The sequence below is a fragment of the Echinococcus granulosus genome, assembly GCF_000524195.1.
Source record: "Echinococcus granulosus chromosome Unknown EG_S00077, whole genome shotgun sequence".
In the NCBI taxonomy this organism is placed as follows: domain Eukaryota; kingdom Metazoa; phylum Platyhelminthes; class Cestoda; order Cyclophyllidea; family Taeniidae; genus Echinococcus; species Echinococcus granulosus.
This window is the reverse complement of record NW_020170457.1, coordinates 97,989-118,283: the sequence shown is the minus strand read 5'-3', so window position 1 is coordinate 118,283 and position 20,295 is coordinate 97,989. Positions and strand designations below refer to the sequence as shown.

The 20,295-nt window shown below is 43.1% G+C and overlaps 1 protein-coding gene across 1 annotated transcript; it reads right to left on the bottom strand. All coding sequences in view use genetic code 11, as the record gives it.

Moving 5' to 3' along the window:
- Nucleotides 1-387: 387 nt before the first annotated feature.
- EGR_07432 (Calcium-binding mitochondrial carrier protein SCaMC-1) lies at nucleotides 388-20,293 on the bottom strand (the record flags this gene model as incomplete). Its single annotated transcript, XM_024496681.1, has 23 exons — nucleotides 388-1,011; nucleotides 2,085-2,172; nucleotides 2,386-2,508; nucleotides 2,628-2,700; nucleotides 2,790-2,890; nucleotides 3,013-3,169; nucleotides 4,839-5,031; nucleotides 6,255-6,346; nucleotides 6,840-7,095; nucleotides 8,023-8,247; nucleotides 9,068-9,199; nucleotides 9,299-9,349; nucleotides 9,427-9,488; nucleotides 10,172-10,293; nucleotides 10,363-10,492; nucleotides 10,576-10,777; nucleotides 14,993-15,317; nucleotides 16,963-17,039; nucleotides 17,112-17,279; nucleotides 18,229-18,699; nucleotides 18,780-19,106; nucleotides 19,156-19,264; nucleotides 20,238-20,293. The coding sequence occupies 23 exons, from the start codon at nucleotides 20,291-20,293 to the stop codon at nucleotides 388-390; spliced, it is 4,164 nt and encodes a 1,387-aa protein (XP_024348887.1).
- Nucleotides 20,294-20,295: the final 2 nt, after the last annotated feature.

Genomic DNA, 20,295 nt, shown 5'->3' with positions numbered 1-20,295 from the left:
AAGGGGTTGTTAACTAAGATGACAGCATAAATGCATTTTCAACTCTTCAATCTTGTTGATCTTGTGGCTCCCTCCTGCTGATGCGTCGTGGTACAGTGGTGGTGAGCGCACCGATCCCAGAGCAAAGTGATCAATCAACTCGATGCGATCGACAGTGTTCATGGTACTGGTTCATCACTTCCTTGCTGCTTTCTTAGAATTATGAGCTACTTTTCCGTTTTTCATTGAAGCGATTCAAGCCTAGGCTCGCTATCACCTCACCTTCATTTGATGATAAAAGTCACAATTTACCAGGTAGACTTCATTTTCTCATTGTACACATCCAAGCAGTAAACAAACACATTAAGAACTATACAGAGACTGTAACCCTACATCCACTGCCTAAATTCAACGCCTGATAAAGCTTCCCATAGCCGATCGTGGTGGCCGTGACAACAGACGCTGACACTGCTGCTGACATTGTTGTCGAATCATCTCCATGGTCGGAATTGGTTGAAGAACGTGTCGCTGTGATCTGGATATCACCAGACAACCACCGTAAGACAGTTGCAGAGACATTCGGTCTCCTGACATCAGTGTTTGCATGGCAGGAAAGTCTTTTGGTGGTGGTGGATACCCACGAAATACGACCTGTGGTTCATCTTCGTCTTCGTCATCACTGATTGTAATCGTTGATGTAGGCGTGCTAGGACATTCAACTGGAGGCACCTCCACCTCCATTTCCACCTGAGTCTGCGGAAGATGCTCCTCGACATCTAGATCTAGGTCATCCATAAACACTGGGGATTCAATGATTGCATCTGGGGAACTTATAGGCATTGGGATCTCCTCCGATTGAGAGAAGCTTGAGCAGGGTTCAGAAGAGGGAAGTCTTGCCGGCTCCTCTACCACGTCGACGAACTCAACAGCGTCTAGATCAACCGTTGCTGCATGAGAGTCTTTGTTCTCACATAGGCGTGAGGCTTCGCGATTTTCTTGACTTTCTTGCAGTCGTGAATACTTGGCGATTACCTAGATGGAAGATGGACGATTGCGTACCTTCACCAGAAATCGTCATCTTCTCGTAAAACGCGCGCGCTAAGCAACAGAACTAATACTTATGCTTGATTAGGTTAATTTGTGGCGCGTTTTTCTCCAAATTAATGTACACTAGAGCCAGGACTCATTCCTTTACAAAGCAACTCTGACATTAAAAGATTGGTCAGAACAAAAGGATCATCACGAAGACAGCCCACTCCCCTTCACCAACACACTTCTGCTGCTTTGATGCTCCATAAGATGGAAATTGCAAGTACAAACGGCCAAAACGTCTGCACTGTTCACAGGCAAGTTAACAAAGGCATGGTCAGGCTGGGACATGCTAGTGCACCGCGGAGTGAGAAGGCACCATCCTTTAAATCCTCTAATATGGACAGATATCGGCCACAAGAGACTGTACAAACGTTTAGTTCAACGGTGTGTGAGCTGAACTGGAATGGGCTGACCCAAGCACAAGATGTGTGATGACTACTAGAGTTCGTAATAAGTCACGCTGGAAGCGGACTACTGTGCCATACCGCTGGAACTGAATCCATTTTATTGGTACTAAACTGACAGGCTCGACTCGACCCAATAATCACATGTATTAAATATTTAAAAAGATCCAAAGAACATCGTGATTACTCCATTGGAGTTTGAAAACACAAAATTCAAGCTTTACCAACTTAAGCAGATTAGCACAAACGAATTTGATGCCAAATTTGCTTCTCATCAGGTTAAATTTAACACGCTCGCTACCACATGCTCCAGTCTTCAAATGGGCACTAGCACTTAGACTGCCAAACTGCTACCACTCAAAAAATATTCAAAAGTGCAGCTCTGCGCATGGAGAGAAATCTTGCATATAGTTTAACGCTTTCAAATCAACCAATTTGGGACACACGATTTGGTACAACAAGTTGTCGGAAACCAGTAAAGAACATGAGTCACTTATTTTTGACATGCTGACTTGGCTAAGCACACATGGCAATGACAACGTGTGTGCTCAAGCATATGCCACTCAACATTAAAACTTTTTCCAGCAACGGAAGCGATCACAAACTTACGGATTCAATTTTTGACGTGGCAATTCGTCTATTTTCCAGCAGACGACGTCGCAATTCTGCGCTGTGCAACGCAGGGTCCTCATCAGCACTAATGTCATTGAAACGGAAAAAAAAGAGAAGATAAAGGGAAATAGACAGCCAATAGCATCCCTCTTTCACCTCAACCAATCAGCAAAACCAATCCTGCTCCTATAACAACACAAATATGGTCCCTCGAGGTTTCCATTGGTCCTCTACATCAGCCAATGGAAAAGTGAGGAACCCAAACAAACACACAAGTTCCACATCTTCAAGCACTTACTCGGCCTGTTCGTCAGTGAGATGGCAACCAAAGTCATGTCGAAACTCGCGCTCACGACGGTGTTTCAAGATGGCACCCACATCGGTGAAGATTTCCCGAGCCAGTGTTGCAATCGTACTGGCACTGAAAGGCGAAGAGAAATTATTAAAGCAGCTTCTCTACAGAAAGGCCTGTCAGTATGCCTTAATAATGACATTCTAAGGCGGTCTTCTCCCCTTCATCATCACATCCGCCTTGATAACCGGTGCACGTTCAACTCTCGAAGTTGCACATGTTCGTGAATGATTATGCTCACAAGGACAGACTCTACGTCGGCTAAACGTCAACGACGAGAAGGTCGTTCTACACGCTGAACGAGCATTCCCTAACAGGAAATAAGGACTAGTGTGCTGCGTGATCGAAACCAAGATCGGCACGATTGAGATCGTCACTAACAGTCGCAAGTAGCATCGTCTTTGAAACGTTTACACCATCCAGGCAAACCTCACAGAGAATGAAGTCTTCTCTACAGGTAGAGAACCACAAGACCGAATTTTACGCATTCGTCGTTCACACAAGATCTCCCTCGTCACCACGCACTGTTGCCTACCCCCTCTGTTAAGGGTATGTGGACTAGACTAGCCCCACCTAGTAGTCCAAGTAGTGTACGGCACTTGCCTCAAGCCGAGATTCTCGCGAATGGAGCTTTCTTCCACCACTTTGTGGATGTCCGCATAGTCAGGAAAGACGTGGGAGGCGTTTACTTGACGCTCCACCGCTTGATTAATCACCGCGAAACGAGATCCTTAGTAGAAAAAATGAGATGAAAAACACAGACAATCAATTAAAATTGGAATGAGCTAGAGAGGATTTGAAATCATTTATCCTTCTTCTGTCTCAATCTCAAGTACAACCAATAAAAGGCAGCCTAGAATGATCGGTAATGAAGTCTAGGGATCACAGAGACCACACCCAGATAGAAAGAGTTCCAGACTGGGTCACTGGGGCCAATTTTGCCGAGAATTAAAAAGCAGACCGACAGCCTAATCAAAATTTGCTTCAACTTTTTGGGACGTGCCTTAACCCATCTGCCACCAGGGTGGACCACCGCGTCCCAGATGTCTGACAGCAGAACGGTATTTAATTAAATATTTAACTACCTGGATCCTTTATTCATCGCAGTTTCGGTTTTCCTTTTGAACATGGACACTGAGCCACATCCAAAGCCTCTCAGCCCCTCTCTGTGGAGATAATAAATGGTTCACCCCTTTGGTATGCGCTTGTAACGTCCTCTTGGATGTCTTGGGACAATACACTTGTAGCAAGGGGTAAGCGAACTCGCTTCCAGAAAAGGAGGCATCGAAGTTTGGCCCCAACTGCTATAGAAGGCGGCATTTACCGTGAGCGTATAAATTTTTGAAGACGGCTCAGAGAAGGCTTATCGAAACTACACACACCTTTGACAATTACCTCAACCTCGTGCTTTGCAAGAAGTCAGGTAAGAACTGAAGTTACACAGTATTTGGATGAATTAAAAGCATCTACGCTCTTCTTGGGTAAATAGACACCACATAGACCGCCAGGGGGCAATGAAACGATAATAATGAGGTAAGAAAGAAGAGAAGCAGAATATTAGTTCCATGAAGCTACTTGAAAGTTCATTTTGGATCAAATTGCTCTACTCTTGAGTAGATGCTCCCACGAATAGCCAGAGCAGGCAAAAAATACGCTCATTAAGGAGCAGTGTCCAGCCTTGAGCAGCATAGAGGCAGGAAATCCACCTGGTCCCAATGTAGTTTATAAGGACAACAAAGCTTCAGACACAATGGAGGTGAAGTAGTGAATCAGTGACGTGAACAAGTGCCTTCTCGCCTTCACATATATGTGATGACTACCACCCCTGGCTAGAGGAGGGTGGAGTTTAAAGCACTCACTGCGTTGTGATGGCCAACGCAGAAGGGCAGCACAGGAATGTCTGAGAACAAAACGATCCAGTAAACTGCACATGATCTTCAGACCCCATACGTTTCGGTCACCAAATTGCCGTCGCTGAGGTATACGGTATTTCTGTCAACATCCCTCTTTTACATACAGGTCATAATGTCATCAAGCAGGACCCGGGCGCTGCAGGCTTATACACGCACATACAGCATGTCAAATATCACTGTCGGGCAGATAAAAATTTCACACGTTAGCTACCAAACTCCAGGAGAAAAAATAGACATAGACCACTGCTTTTATTGCTTCTCCTTCCTAATTCATTTCAGTTCTGTTCAACTGAGTGTGACTTAAGTGTGGGAACTGCGACTTCAGTTGAGAAAATCAGTATCACGTATGCGTGACGCTAGTGGTGAAGCACACTAAGCGCAACACCTATGCAAAATTTACGACTAAAAAATGGAACTACTTCTGACCACTGATTCAAAAAGCGTGAAACAAAAGGAAATGCTGCGAAAAAGTCAAACTCAACACACCGGAATATCGAAAGGGGAGACGAGAAAGACTTCCAGCGTGGCGAGAGATGCCACGAAGGCGGCAGAACTGCCGCCACAGCGCAAGATGCTCCCGCTTGAGGGAATCCAATCGCAGGTAGGCCGACTCCTCCTGACCCAGCTCGGTTACATCCATCTCCGCCTCCTCCAGCTGACGAATCATCCGCGAGAGGATCTGCAGTAACACAGAAACAAAACCACCTCAAAAGTTCAAATTGCATGCGATTTCCAAGAAAACGCGACCAGTACCCCTCGTGAATAGGTCACATGAGAAACTAAGTTGAGAGGAAGCACAATTGTTTTCGATAATGCGTGTAGTGGTAAAAGAGGGGGCGAAAAGTGTCTTCGAGAAGTTCAGTCCTCCTCAGTTTGAACAGCGAATACACCGATTTCTTTTGTGCCTTCACAACAACTACCTCAAATCAATCAACGTAGTCCACACTTAGATTAAAGCTATCAAATAAAACGGAATTTACCAGGCCTTCACCCACTAAGCCACACTCACACCAGACGACTACACTTCCACTGTCGGCGGATTCAACTAATTTGTAATTTCATTCACCTAATAATAGTCAGGAACACAAGGAAAGTCAGACTCAAATGATAAAAATTCTGTGTAAGTTGAAGCAAAATATGGATTTTAAAGTGCTGCACCTATACAATAGGAAGTAACGCTGCCATGGTGGCACCATAGGCAATAGCAACTGGCAATCCTGTTCTACGGCATAATTTGAGACAAAACACAAGTCATAAGATAGTCTAGTCTACATAACCTCAAACGATATGGTGGACGAAAGTGATGGTGAATGCGCACACACAATAGCGCGTGGTGAGGAAAGAGGGCGCTTGTGAACGACGTATGCGTAAAATCCGATCCCATGGATGTCTACTCGCAGAGATAGCTAGTTCGCCCTCAATGAGGTTTAACAAAGTGGTAAGAAAGTTTAAATGCGGTGTTGCCTGCGAATGTCGGCGATGATCTCGATTGTGTTGATTTTGATTCCAAGCACACAGCACAACTACACTTACGTTATGTTAGCAAACGTCTTTTGAACGCATGAAACGACCTCCGCATCGCTGACGCTTGATTGATGTCAACAACGAAAGTTGAACGCACACTGGATACAAAGACAGCCGTGGCGATGAAATGGAACAAACTATCGTAGAATGAGTCTATTCTGTCGTACTAACAGGCCTTTGTACGGAGGCTACTCTGTGAGTGGCAGTGAAACGGTGGGGAAAGATGTGTAAACACAGTGAAGGGCTATTTTAGAGATGTAACAACGGCTTTTGTAACGGTAAATTTGTATAGCCTTTTCATTGTATAAATCACTAAGCCCCAGCTCAGTTTGATTGTCAACAGAACCCCTTCCTAAAAAAAGGAGACAATCACTACACCTCCATCCGACGTTGTAAAATTTGCAATTTGAGATGAGACGATGGCGAGGGAGATTCCATTTCCCGCTGTGTTAGTGGCCCCCTCTTTCCGTCTATAATGGTTAATAACACAGAGGACAGAAAAAAAAATAAAACCGAGATGGCACAGAAATTCCAAACAGAATCAGTGGCAGTGAACTAACAAAATGACGGGGTTTGATTACCTTACCAATACTGTACGGTTAAATGCGTAAAAATGTTTTGTAATAATAAAATAATGCTACACAAGTAATAAGCTATCCCCCCTTACAACCGTGTTGAATATAAAAGTGTTAGAAGTCATTTTAACGGCATACCTTCCCAAAGTTTAGCTGATATTTGTCATTTTGAGCGATTTCAGGGCTTAGTAAGGAGGGTGAATAAGTAGTCCTTACATTCACCCTAGCATCGGATAGGGCTAAGAATGATCTACTATAAACCATGCTTTTTTACCGATTCAAGAGGCTTTGTAACAAGATTAGAAAATGACGATGCTCTCCTTTAGGAGTGAGTGTATCATTTTTTGCAGAAAAATGGCGATTAATCGCTCATTTACTCATAACTCACTCGAATTAACCAACTTCGGTTTTGGAATGGTGGAGGCCTCCGCTGACTCATCAAGAGGAGTCCCCAATTCGTCAATACGTGGGCGTTTTGGCTTTCCATGCGTGATAATTTCTGAAGGTCTAGTCTTCTCTGAGCACCGGTGACGGATCGGATCCGATGGGTTTGGCTCAGTCAAAGTGATGAAATTCACTCTTCGTTTCGGGATATCTTGCGAACTTACTGAGAGATCAATAGTATCCGAAAGCGGTGGGGATTTCTGGCGATGAAAACGAAGCCACCAGATTAGGCTATAGAGATTTTTTACGTTGCCAATAGATTCTTCATGTCCAAGAGGTGCTTCAGGACGGTAAAGTACGGTTTTTATGGGATAAACACGTTCACGACCAGCATCACGTACGTGACAATCGGTTGCACCAATTCGTGTCTCTGGAAGCACTTTGTTATAAAATAGGTGCAGGATAATCCTAGTCTGAATTAATCACTTCGATGACGCAACCGTCAGTATCACATTAAAGAAAATATATGAGGTTAGAACTATTCAAAGAAGGTCTTGGATGTCTTGACAAGATCCATCCGTTTCTGCAACCCAGTAGACGGGTGAAAGTTTCCATGATTGACACCTCTCCGACTTTGGCTAAGATAAGCCTAAGCTTTTCGCATTGTGGACTTTTGCTATGCATACGACTTCTATGACAATGGATTGTTCTCTTAAAATATGCACATGCAACGTTCACAAGCAGTTGAATCAGGAACTATAAATAAAGACAAAAAAGTAGCTTCATAGCCAACATGAAAAGTGCCACTAAGATCGGCAGCGTCCTTAATCATAAGCTTTCGGCTGTCTTTATGCAAAATGTTATTTATTAATGAGGCTTTTTTAAATATTTTAAGTTGATGGCACCCTTATTTATCAACGATAGAAACAGAATCTACCGGATAAAATAGTAAAATAACTAAAGAAGCAAAATTTTAATCAATAGCATCAATTAATCGATGAATAAGTTAACGAACCCTGAAATAGTAGCGCCCTCTATCGGTCTGTAAACAATTCTACAAAAAAATTTGGCAAATGTGAAGAGAAGCGTGCAATCGTTGAATGCAGGGAAAAACACATCCAAGAGAGTATGAGAAACTGCATTAAATAACAAGCATAGTGGCCTAAAAAGGGGAGCAAGGAACACACTTCGTTTGTGAAAGACTCATTGTTTGCAAATTTCCGTTTCAATTCTAGAAGAATTATGTAGATCTGGAAAGGAGAGGCACGGATGCGGTCAATGTAGCGTTTTAATAACTCTACAGTGTGAACACTGCTTTGGAATTCCAAGGAGGTAGCAAAGAATTTTCGCGTCAGTTTCCTGATAACTGCTTTGTCATTCCTTCGTAAGAGGGGGCGTAGTTGGTCTATAAACTGCAAAAGAAAGTGCGGGATAAGTTTGCAAATAACTTGTTCCACCTTTTGGAATAGAGACAGACATTTCCAACTGTTTTAGGTTGTGTAGGAATAAATAGCAAGAGACATACCCCATCCCAAACGTCCATTCAATATTCCGACGTGCTGTTGAAGAGGAAATACCTGTGAGCAAACTTTTTTTGGAATAAAAACACTTAACTACATTTGATTTCCCACACAATAGATTTGCACAGCATCTTAGTTTGGGGTAGAAAACAGTATACTAAGAAAGCACATTTATTCAGGGAATCAAAACTTCAGGCAAGGAAAATTAGTAGGAGCATGCTTTTAAGGTTATGAAGCGACCCAAAAATTGAGATAATATGAGATATCTCAAAGAGACTGCTTAAACCAACTTGCATCATCAGTACCTAAGCCCCCAAGCCTTTCAAAGTAGCTATACAAGCTCGGCGCACAAAGCTTTATAAGCTAAAACAATTCACACATTTTAAGCACGAATGAGTATTTACCCACCAACCATATATAGGTCCCTAAAGGTTGTTACAATAAAGACAACTCCACTATTTTACCTCAAAACACATTTTAGGTCTGATTTATTCTACATGCCCCATTTGTGACTTCTTTTAATGCTGTACTCGTACAGTGCATTACTTATGCCTTCTCACTCACACTTCCTTTGTTTTCGGAAGGAAATCCCTAACCCCATCAGACTTATTATGGCTCCAAAGCGCTCTGCCTCAGGCCCCCAGTGGGGGAGCAATACGCACACCAACATCCTGGCCCACCCCCCCCCCCAGCTCGCTGGGCTACCGCAGACATTCGAAACGGGTGCAGCCAAGCTCATAATTTTCAAGACAAAATAAGTATCAATAGAAAGTAAGTTAAGGATGCGTGAGCGGATATTGTAGTCCACATCAACGGCAATCTTCTTCAGGAGGCCTTCAGAGTCCTTTCCAGGGAAAAATCGAAGAAATACTACAGATAAATAAAGGCATCTTTCAGTCAAAGTCAGCTGTGCATGGACTAGAAACACTTCCCCCAAGCGTACCTGATCTTCTATAGCCTCGCGCGACTTTGGGTGGACTGAATAACGACTCATCTGCGAAGGAACGAGAGGGGAATTGGCAGAACGTTGAAACAAGGCAAAAGAGTAATCGTAATAAAAAGCAAACTCACAATGTCATCTGAATCGCCAACTCGACAGTCTCTTGTGAGTTCAAAGGGAACACCACTCATTGCTGAAACCATGTATGAACAATTCAACACTCATAGCGCGCACTCAACGCAACAAATCTGAGTGCTGACCTAAGAGTTTTCAATTATTTATTTTATCTTTTAATATCAACGCCATCAGATTCAAATGCCAAGATGAAGAAACTACATGTGACGCCAACGTAAAAGTGCCCTTAATCCCCTCTCTCCGCCTTAGGGTTTTGCAAGCAAATATCGGCCAAAATATGAGGGAATTTCATAATTAAGTGGAAACTAACAAACAGCGATCACTTAAACACTGGAGAAGAGGAACAAGCTTAAGGAAAATGATCTAGCATTTATCTGCAATAGGAAAGGAAACTAAAAAATTGGCACTTCCTGCGGTCAGCGGGTCGTATTAAGTAGAACTGGTTTAAATATGGACACAAATGAAAGCAGGAAACCGACGGTCATTTCCCCGATTCGCAACTAAAGCGCATTCAAATCAAGTGCTTTGTTAATGGGCACAAACGTCACAACTAGATTTCACACCAAGTACTAGCCCACTCAGCAGTGATCGAAGTCTTAGCAACGCTTTGGCACAGCATAAATATCCATGAGTGGAAGCTAAGAGCCGATAGGAGTGATAAAAAGAACAAGCGTATAGCACAGGGGCGGCTAACATAATGATAAATACATGAATAGGTGGGAAAGAAAAAGCTAAACCCACGATTGTATATAACTGGTTTCCGTGGCACCTCAGATGGAAGCACTGGTGCCTTCTTTTTAGAAGTGGGGCTGTTTCCAAGGGCGGACAGGACACATGCCAAGACGCGCTGTTCCGATAACTCACTGAAAACAAAAATACTAGGTGAAAGAATTGGGATTCGTGGGATTAAATAGACCGAAGTTAAAACTCACCCGACCAGAGTATGCCCCTTAAGTGCATCCCTTGGATTTTTAAAAACAACAACGTCCGTTATAGCGGTCATGCTTGGCTTCCACGCATCATATTTAGCACACAAATACTTCCCCTTGAAGCACCTTTCACCTAAAGTGAAAAAGAACGCCTTTATATGACGCACAAGGACCGGAAATAAACATATCAAGCCTGCATTAGTAAAAAAGGCTTACGTGTGTCCAGCGTTCTATCAATTAAGGTGAAGTTAGGGGGAACAGCATCCTTGTTCGCAACGATAGCTAGTTCCACAAGAACGTCGTGAGGAGAACTCACGCTACATGGCCTCTTCTCCAAGACCAGGAAGCGAGAAGACTTGCGCAAAATATTTTCTTTCCCTAAATCAGCTTCTTCATGGGTGTCTTTGGTCCATTTTATCTAAAGTGAATGCAAATCGAAAGTTACCAATAGTGCTTGTACTACATAAGTGTGAGATTACATCAAGATTATCAAAATATTGGAATGCAAAAAATATGCAGCTGATTTACCGCTACATAGTGGCTGGGAACTTTTGAAAGTGATGTAACAATCCCAATACTAGTTATCGGATCCACCATTCCGAAAGATCACAAATGGCCATTTAATTAGGGGGGAAGGGTAGTAGTTCATTATAACGCAGCCAAGTCTCATATGAGTGGGCTCTGTGTTTATTTAGTTTTCAAGAGATTTGCATGCAGTTTTTTCCTTAAAGCATAAAATATGACTTTGAGTGTGTGTGTATCAAGCCTTTGCACTTCAGCTTTACAGAAATTTAATGAATTTAAACCGTGGTGCATCATTTCGATTTCTACCAAAGAAGCTTCTTCTCTCTAATTTGTGTAAACTAGGTGCTAGTCTTTGAGTAAGCAACAGTATTTATTTCAAGTATTCGGTGTGCCAAACATGAACAACAAATATAATCTATTATCTTGCATTATTGTAAACAATTTTTCCTCTCGTTAACCTCGGATTTTGAAGCCTAACATCAGTACTGCCTCATGGGGAACCTGAGCTTGTCTCCTCATGTGTTATATTCGATACTAACTAATTGGTGAGGTTCGCCTAACCTGTAGGTATATAAGGCAGAAGGGTGTATTAAAAACAATGTGCATTACCGTAGCGTTTCGAGACTTCCCTGATGACTAAAGAGGACACAATACTTAAGCAGAACGCATATATTCAACTTAGAGGATATATTTGAGTTACTGCTATGGCTCGAGAGTCAGCCTACCTGACGTGGTACAATGGCCAAGTAAAAAGTGGCACTTCACCAAAACCGAGAGTTAAACAACCAACCTATTACATTATGTAGTTCATTGTTTTACCCGATCATCACTTCTGTGGGTTTTGGTTTTGTATCAAACCTACGGCATACCTTTAGAGAAACCCATTATACTCGACCGCGCTGTAGTTGGTTGTGAGAGGGTCTGAACGTTGCAGGCCAAATAATTCATCACTGAAATACCCCTTTTGCATCAAGAGTATTCGAATCATCAATGCACTTCAAGTGATGGAAAATGTCTGGCAATCCCAACTAGACCTCCTAGAGAGGTTAATCACAATAGCTTTGTTCCCCGAAGGAGTGGACTTCTACTTTCAGATATCAGTTTGGGAATTTTAATCGTACTGCGTATCCCAAAGCAGTGGAACTCAACAGTTTGTTTGTCTTCTGGGAAAATATCAGTTTTTTGCCTTTATTACGGAAGGAATGTATCGCCTTGCCCTCTAAAAGCATGAAAGCGTAAGCCTAGGCATCAATTCTTTACCTGTGATTCGAGTACCTTAGGAACTGTCCCTAGTAGTCCAACTAATGTGCTACTTTTTATACTGACAGTTACATTGCACTGAGGATAACCAGGTGCCGTGCTTGCCTTGGGATTCTTCAAAAGTATCCCATACTTTATGAATAGTCTACTCAGTGCTTTATAACCTTTTCCTTTACGCCCAATTCCAAAGATCCCGGAGTGACTGGTCCGGGTATTAAAGAGTAAAGAAGCTGCGGTTATAGCAGTGTGAATCTACGAGACTGAACTTCGGCAACTCTTATGAAGCAGTATAACATTACATATATATTCATTCTCTCCCTCCGTTGTTAGTAGGGAGCCAATAATTTCAAAGCGTACTGTCTCTCGCAAAGTCTCTGGTGGGGTCACTAAAATCTGCCTCGGATTGTTCACTTCCGGCAGACGTCGTGCATGCTTTTGCCACTTCCAAAGAATCCTGGATGCTAATGAATGTGATCTCGAGTTCTCGTGATAGGAGTGATTACCGAAAGTGGATGTGTCTATGAATCAGCACCATTCACTTCCCGCTACTTCTTATCCACCGTCTCGAGCCGGCTCGAAAGACATTTTGCACGATGGTACAATTGAAGACAGTTTAAGGACTGCCTACAGAAAGGCTGGAAAATTTTAGTCGTAGCCATATGTACATTTTGCCAAGATGGTCCCTATAGCTTACGCATTACCGAGGGAGTAATTGAAGACGACAGCTCCGTTACACGACAATTATCAGGAAGATAATGCGTGAACAGTAAATGCATGTCATGCCCTCATCTTTAAGGTAAATAGTTTGCATTTCTAGTAAAGGAACAAAACACAATCCTTTCCGCTTAATGTCATGACATTGAGGTGGTTCTACACCAGCATGACGAAAGACGCCCCCACACATCTGAATACAGGGTTAGTCGTGACTGATGTTGCCAACTTCCAACCCACCAGTGTGAAACTGTGCCAGCTAAAAATGACAAATGCCTTGCACACACCTTTACATGTTTCTTCCATCCAGTAATGCTAGCAAGGATGGTACCTCACTTAAGGTCGAGTAGACTGACCCCAAATAAAAAGTTGACTTACAATTTAAATTCTATCACCTTATAGGGCTTGCCGATTAAACATGCATTTCATCACTGCTCTCTGATTGGTCGGGGATGGGAGTTCGGTGATCTGATTGGCGGATACACCTCCGAGCTGATTGGGTTATATCAAAGTCTTTAAAATTGGTTAAGTACGTAGCAAAATCGCTACATGGCGTACATAAACACAAAGGGCTACATCTCAGGGACAAGTTGTTTAGACGTCAAAGAAGCGTGTTACTCCGCGTCAAAATGGGCAAATATTTTTAGGGTAGAATGGTGCCATTTTCCAATCAATGAGTAGAGATTTACTGGTTTTCGAGCTTAGTAACTTTTGTCATAAAACTGTTATTTAAACAAATAGTAAATGAAGTGATGTCGCCCGTATTTACGAGGCCTGCGTAATTACTTACCCCACACATATAATTAGATAGTCGAAATGATAGCACGGTAGCTGAGGTCATCTCGTGATCTTTTGTTGCCTGATCATTTTCCAGCGAAATTAAATTTAAAAGATCACAATATTAACCAGCCATATTTGTGATCCAAGTCAAAGCTGGATCCTGCGACGATATACCCAGAACCCTCTTGATCCGCGTCTACACTTTAGGGGCTGTCATCATTTTAGTGAGCACTAGTCGGGGTTTCAGAAGCCTTCATACTGTGACGGCGAATCGTTCTGCTCTCCGACAGGCAAGCTCAGTGTAAAATTTTGTAAAACCCCAAGTGGGACTTTTTAAATACACTTTTATCAATACAGGGGAGAGACAAGATTGCAGTGACTCCATCGAACTCCACCGGACGTAACACCTTACGTCAACCCTGCTACCTTACTCTTATTCATAAAATTGACTGCATCACCCTTGTTCCTGGCTCTCACAAAATAAAAAAAAGATAAACCATTCGTAAACGCAGGAGATTGATGACTCGCTGCAGAGAAGGCTAGAGAGAGGCTATGTGCGATTGCCATCACTGGGATCCTCTCTCTATATGCCAACTTACGCCAATCATAACGAAATCAGAGGTCAGCTGGTCAAACATTGGCCTAAGGTAGGTGTCCACTGTCCGCCTTTTATTGCAGTCATATATGCCACAGTCCGGAGATATGGTATCCCCCCTCGTGGACATAGCCATTGTTACAGAGATGGGAGGGTTCCCCACTGCATAGAGAAGTGGCCCTCATCCAGCAACGCAAATTCCCCCTACGTCCCCTTCTATCTTACCGCCTCAAATAAGTTGTCCACAGGATAGACATTCAAATGGTAAACCAACAAGGTGCGCACTTCTCCACTCTCTCAGGGGTTTTATAGCCACCTCATTGTCATGTCCTTTGTCGTCCAACCACACCGCTGCGTAAACAGTACAGCTGTTCCGCAATGGCACACCCTCAGCAATGGTTGTGTAACAGAGAGGCACCACACTGGGAACCGTTTTTACTAAAAAAACTACAACCAACTTAAATCACACCAGAGCACTTAAGTAGATGCGAAAGTGCTACAAAGATGGAATCCGCTATATCCCGCCTGGCACCTCAAGCCATCACAAAAACAGTAAACTCGCAAAGTTGGGAGAGGGGATTACTCCAGTGCTACCTCCTCAACCGGACAATTAGAGGAAAAAAAAATCAGAAAAAAAGGTAGCACAACAAATTTTTCCTCCTTTTTTACCGATAGTAGTAGAGAAAGTACAATCTGATTTCTGTACACAGGGATGATAGTGAGACGGAGACTTCAGCCGGAGCCCATGGGACCCAAATTTACCTCCCGACGAATAGTCTCGTAGGTGAGCATAGAGATAGCCGTGGCAGGCAACACCTTGACAAGATTGGTTCCCAGTCCCCGGTAGAAGCCGATTAAGCCATCGTCATGCCAGATTGCTCGCAACAGGGAGGGCACAGTGACAGGATGCTGGGTGACTATGCCTGTGTGCTGAGAAGTGGACGGCTTGGAGCTGTAGTAGAAAGTTGCCTGCATTTTGGCTCGGATCAGAGCCACAGGATACGTCGCCACAATGCCTGCCATCGAGGAGGTGGCCGCAACCAAAGGAATTATATGGGAAGGGGGATGAAGGTAGAGACTGGCACTGCTGTAAAGAGAGAAAGCAATTCTGATAGAATGTCGCCGGAGGCTTGGCGCCAGGCTCCTTCAAGTTCCTGTTCTGTTATTTAAGGCGTCAGATCGAATGATTTCCTTGATTTCCAGCATTTGACAGCCTGAATACCAGCCCATTTGCTCTGAGTTGGAAATGGAGCTACCGCTGACAGGATCTTACCTATGGAACGTGCGACCAAACGTCCCTGGCATTCAAATGCTCAACTGCTAAGCAGCAGAGCGTTTCAATACTGCACTACCCTACTTGGAGTCTCCTGTTCATAAGGAGCTCCGTTAATCACCACAGCGACACTGTTTCCTACACATCCACGCACTCTCACCACCTTTGCCTGCTATCTTTGAAGCTCACAAATGGAAAACTTCCTGTAAGAATAACTTGAACAGATAAAATCCGAACGATCTCCATTGCACGGGATATTTGACTGAACAGAATTTGTCATCTGACAAAGCCTCTTTCAAAACCATACGTAGACCTGATATCATGCCTAAAATTGACCCGATGGCTACGGCGTGACCTTAACCGCGCGTTGAGCCACAATCTCCATCCGGGATGCGGCTTCATCTCTCGTGCTATTAAACGATGGCCGTTTTCACGGGACCCCACGTGAAATAAGGTCTGCTTGACTGCGTGACCACTTCCAAACGCATCATCCATCAACTCTAGCGCAATCATGGAAAAAGATATGAAGCCATAATCCTCAAAAAATGCTTTTCCAATTCAGTACTAACCGCACCAAGACGTGTATCACGAGGACATTGTTTGACCTTAAAACAATTAAAAGGGGATGTGGGATTTTCTTGTCAAGCGAAAGGTAATTATGAATGTCAGTTTTCGAGCCGCAGTCGGACTAACCGCTGACAACTGGTGTCATGGTAGAACACTAATGTATTCAAACATGAGTGTTCAACTTTCGTCTGCGATTTCCTAGTGTAGCCAAAGTGTCAAGCATGACCAGTGGCAGGATCAAACAGTATTGCTATAAATTCAAACAACAAAAGGGACACCTTTCAAAAATTACCTCTTTTAATGCACCGAGTGACAGGCTTGCCACCTCGATTCTGTCTGCCATCCACAGGCTGACCAAGAAGCATATCGTCAAGTAGAAATGAAACATTCCGGCTTGCCGTATCAAATCGCACCGTAAAGTTGAAAGACGACTACAGGTAGGTGTGACGCCGTCTCGAAATCGTAATCTCGTAAACTGCTTTTAAACAAACGCAGAACCACTCTCATAATGGAAAGTTAAACTATTCCAAAGGAGTATACGACTCTAGAGGCGAGTCGAGGGAATACCAAGGTCTCAAAGGCACGCTGTCACAATAGAATGAAGAACCCACCGATAGAACGGCTGTTTACTGAAGACGCACTAATTTATGTTTGTAGATGTGCTCGGGGGCTAAAGCGATGCTAGAAGCCGTTCCAAATGCAAGACGTGAGAATAAGGTAACAGAAAAACGTTGCGAACCTGAGGTGCACTCAGACTGTGATTAAAATTTGACACTTAGTTGGTGTAAACTAGAGAAGGCTGGAAGTCTCCTAAGGACGACTGCTGGAAGGAGTTTGAACAGCATGAACATATAAGGCGACTGATTATAGTGTAGGATTGGAGAGCACTTACCTGGAATCGGGAAAGACGCGGGGTGATAGTCGTAAAATATGGCTCATGTAGCGATGAATGTAAGCCGATTTCAGCCACTGTACACATAAAAAGGGAAAATGAGTGTGTGTGTGTGTGACACATAAACATATATGCACGAGAGTGCCTACCTCATAAGTAGCCAGTTCGATGCCGGCGTAGGGAATGATTCCAACCAAATTGACCACATAGCCACGGAAGAAGCCACGGATACCCAACTCTCTGTAGATACGGGCAGCGCAGTCTACCACAGAGGAGTATTGTCCCGTTTTTCGAAGACACATCCGAGTCTTGAGGACCTGGTATTACATCGAAAAAATCAGAAAAAAACAGTGTCTATGATGACTTTTACTCCGTCAATCCAATTTTTTGTGTGTTTACATTAAAAACAAGGGGGTAATTCAAATTCATCAGCACGACCCACAGACTCCGGCCCAGCTACTAAGGAGGCACCACCCATTACGGCGGAGTGTCTGATCAATCAGAGTCAATCCCATTTTTTCAAACTTGGACCAATTTGTCTTCTTTTCCCTCAGTTTCTGCCGCTTACCGAGTATTTCCGTCTGTCTTACTCGGCAACCGAATTGAGCAAGTTATGGCACGCAACAGTACAACGCGCTAACAGGAGTACTACCGAGTTTAGAGCTCAAATTTGCTATCGAATGCGGGAGAACCAGATAACGTGATAACAACGGGCGTTGCGAGGAAACGGCCACTACTTTTAACTCGCATAAATCGAAAAGCCATCCATCCCATTTGCTCTTCATGACTTGTTTTAGGTCAAATGAATAAAAAAGGCCTGTTTAAAAAGCCATTTTCCACCCCTTCAAATTGTCCAACCACACCCAGATCCCAGATTATATCTCGTTGTGGCAGGAATTCTATTCCACATTGAGGGAAAAAAGTGAGTTTTCACATAGGCTTCTGGTGGCTTGGAAAAGAACTGCCGCATTTGAATGGCTCAACACTGTTGTAATAACCAACAGGAAATTACCAACTGCCAATTTATGTAAATTTTACAATGAATACATTTACCTCCACTTTGTTCCCTCACGTCGACGATCCAATGAAAATTGAGGTCAAACACGCCAAAACCCATCATATCGGAGCGATGTTCGATGAATTTTATCTTAATAAAGAAGTAACACCTTCCCTTTCCTTACTAATAAAAAGGCTAGACTAACGTGTGGCAGATCAGATAATGACAGCGTAAGTCGTAAAACGAGAACAAAGGATATCGAGACTCACCTCCACAGGATAGACGACACTTTGAGCGGTAAGACCAGCTAAGGAGCCAGAGGCAAATTTTGTAGCGACAGGATGCCGATCAAAAAAACCATCCTCATCCATGTCCATGAGGAGACATTTGTACCATTCATACGTAGTGTATTTAACCGCGGTTTCAGGGGCGATTTTGATGGAATTTATGAGGTTCCCGCGCCAAAGGGACCACAAACCACCCTCCCGCAGCATATATCGGTAAGCTGAATGGTGCGTTAGTCGATGTACCACTTTACCTTCAACAAACCCACTTTGCTTATGCTTGTAGCCGTACACCTGACGCATGACTTTTAAACGATCTATCGGAGCAGTGCAAGTGCGGGACACAACACCGGCTGTACCACCAGCAATCAGCTGCAAGACGTCGCGTCTTAAGGCATGTTCATGTTTCATAAACTGTGGAATCGCAACTACTGGATCCACTGATAAGTCAAGAATCTAGGGGAGACGAAAGCATATTTTAGGGCATGAGAAGAAAAAAGACGAGTTTGTAGACGCGAACAAATTAATTGACATACCGCACCATGACGCCAGAATTGAGTGACACTCGCAAGGTCAGTAATTGGGAGAAAGAGGAGAAATTTACGCCACTCTTCATACTCGATGCAATCGTTGTTGTTTTTATCGATGCGACGTAAAAGACGCTTGGCTTCAGTCGGTTCGATTGGAATGCCAAGTTTTATGAAGTAGGCCTGTATATCCAAAAGATCAACCTTGCCTTGCATGTTTCGATCCATTTGGGCGTAGATCGGCGAGAGACGCCGGTCCTGCTCGTGGACATAATGAGCAAATTGTTTAGCATTGACATGACCATTGGGTCCAACTCCACAGCATTCCAGAAAACTCTAAAACAAATACCCTATTAAAATGCCAGTTCGTTGGGCACAGTCATACCTCAGCTAAGACGTCCAAATTATTTTTAGTTAGTTTTAAGTCAAATTGCCTAAGAAAAATTTTAACATCCTCTTTTGAAATGAGGCCATCTTTGTCAAGATCAATTTGTCTAAAAAGTTGCAGGGTGGGTGATACTTCTTCATGAAATGCAAAGAAAGGGAGCAAGAGCCTCATCTTCGAGACACACCCACCCGCCAAAAGAAACAAGGCCAGAATGCTAACTTTGCAAATCTTTTAAGGTCGAGTGAGCAGCAGCATCATTATAGTCATAACCTAATTTTCAGATGATAAAACATTTATTTTTTTGTACTATTAACTGTAACTGCCATTGAAAAATTTTAAAACATGTCCTAAAGAACTGTGGATTTTAGTGTGCACTTTATAGTATGGTACCTATTGATAATCCCTTATAAACGCAAGCATTGTTAAACACGTAATATTAAACGTAAAAAAAGTGCACCAAAGGTTTCAATTTACAAATATAGCTTTTATTGCTACCTTAAAATTTTCCTGTACGTAGACACAAATACGCAGTCCATTGAATATTCCTAAATAGTTCTAAAGCGCTGTAGGTCTCTCTTAGAACCAGACAAAGACATTTTATCACCGCATGGGACAGCTGGTTGGCCATAAGGATTTTTTGGAGAAAGGCTGGAAGATGGTAAACCATGTAGGTGTGGCAACTATGTTGCTGTGCATGCAGGTGGACAAAATTGTAGCGTCCTAAGACTCTCTGTAGATAAATATGTATGTATTCAACGCAGAGAAGGTGTCTGGGCTATTGGCATAGCCCGAAAGGCCAGCCCACCCAGCGAGATACAAGGGGCCTAATCAAAGCACAGAAGTGGCGCCTTACCGACATTGAGGGACAAACTACTATCGTATTACAAAATATACAGCTATTGTAGGTTGCTTAGTTTCACACCACTTGATTGCAATTTAAATGCAGAATGTTAAGAAGTAATGCAACCTTAAAACAGCGAATTTTATTCAAATTAGAGCATTTATTCTACTAGTACGATTTTGCAGTAATATGTTATTACTAAATTCAGTGCAATTTTGATATGGAATATTCACTGTACCGGTCAAGGTCATCAAATCCGACCGATTGCGCCTTCTCATCAGTACCGGTTTTCATCC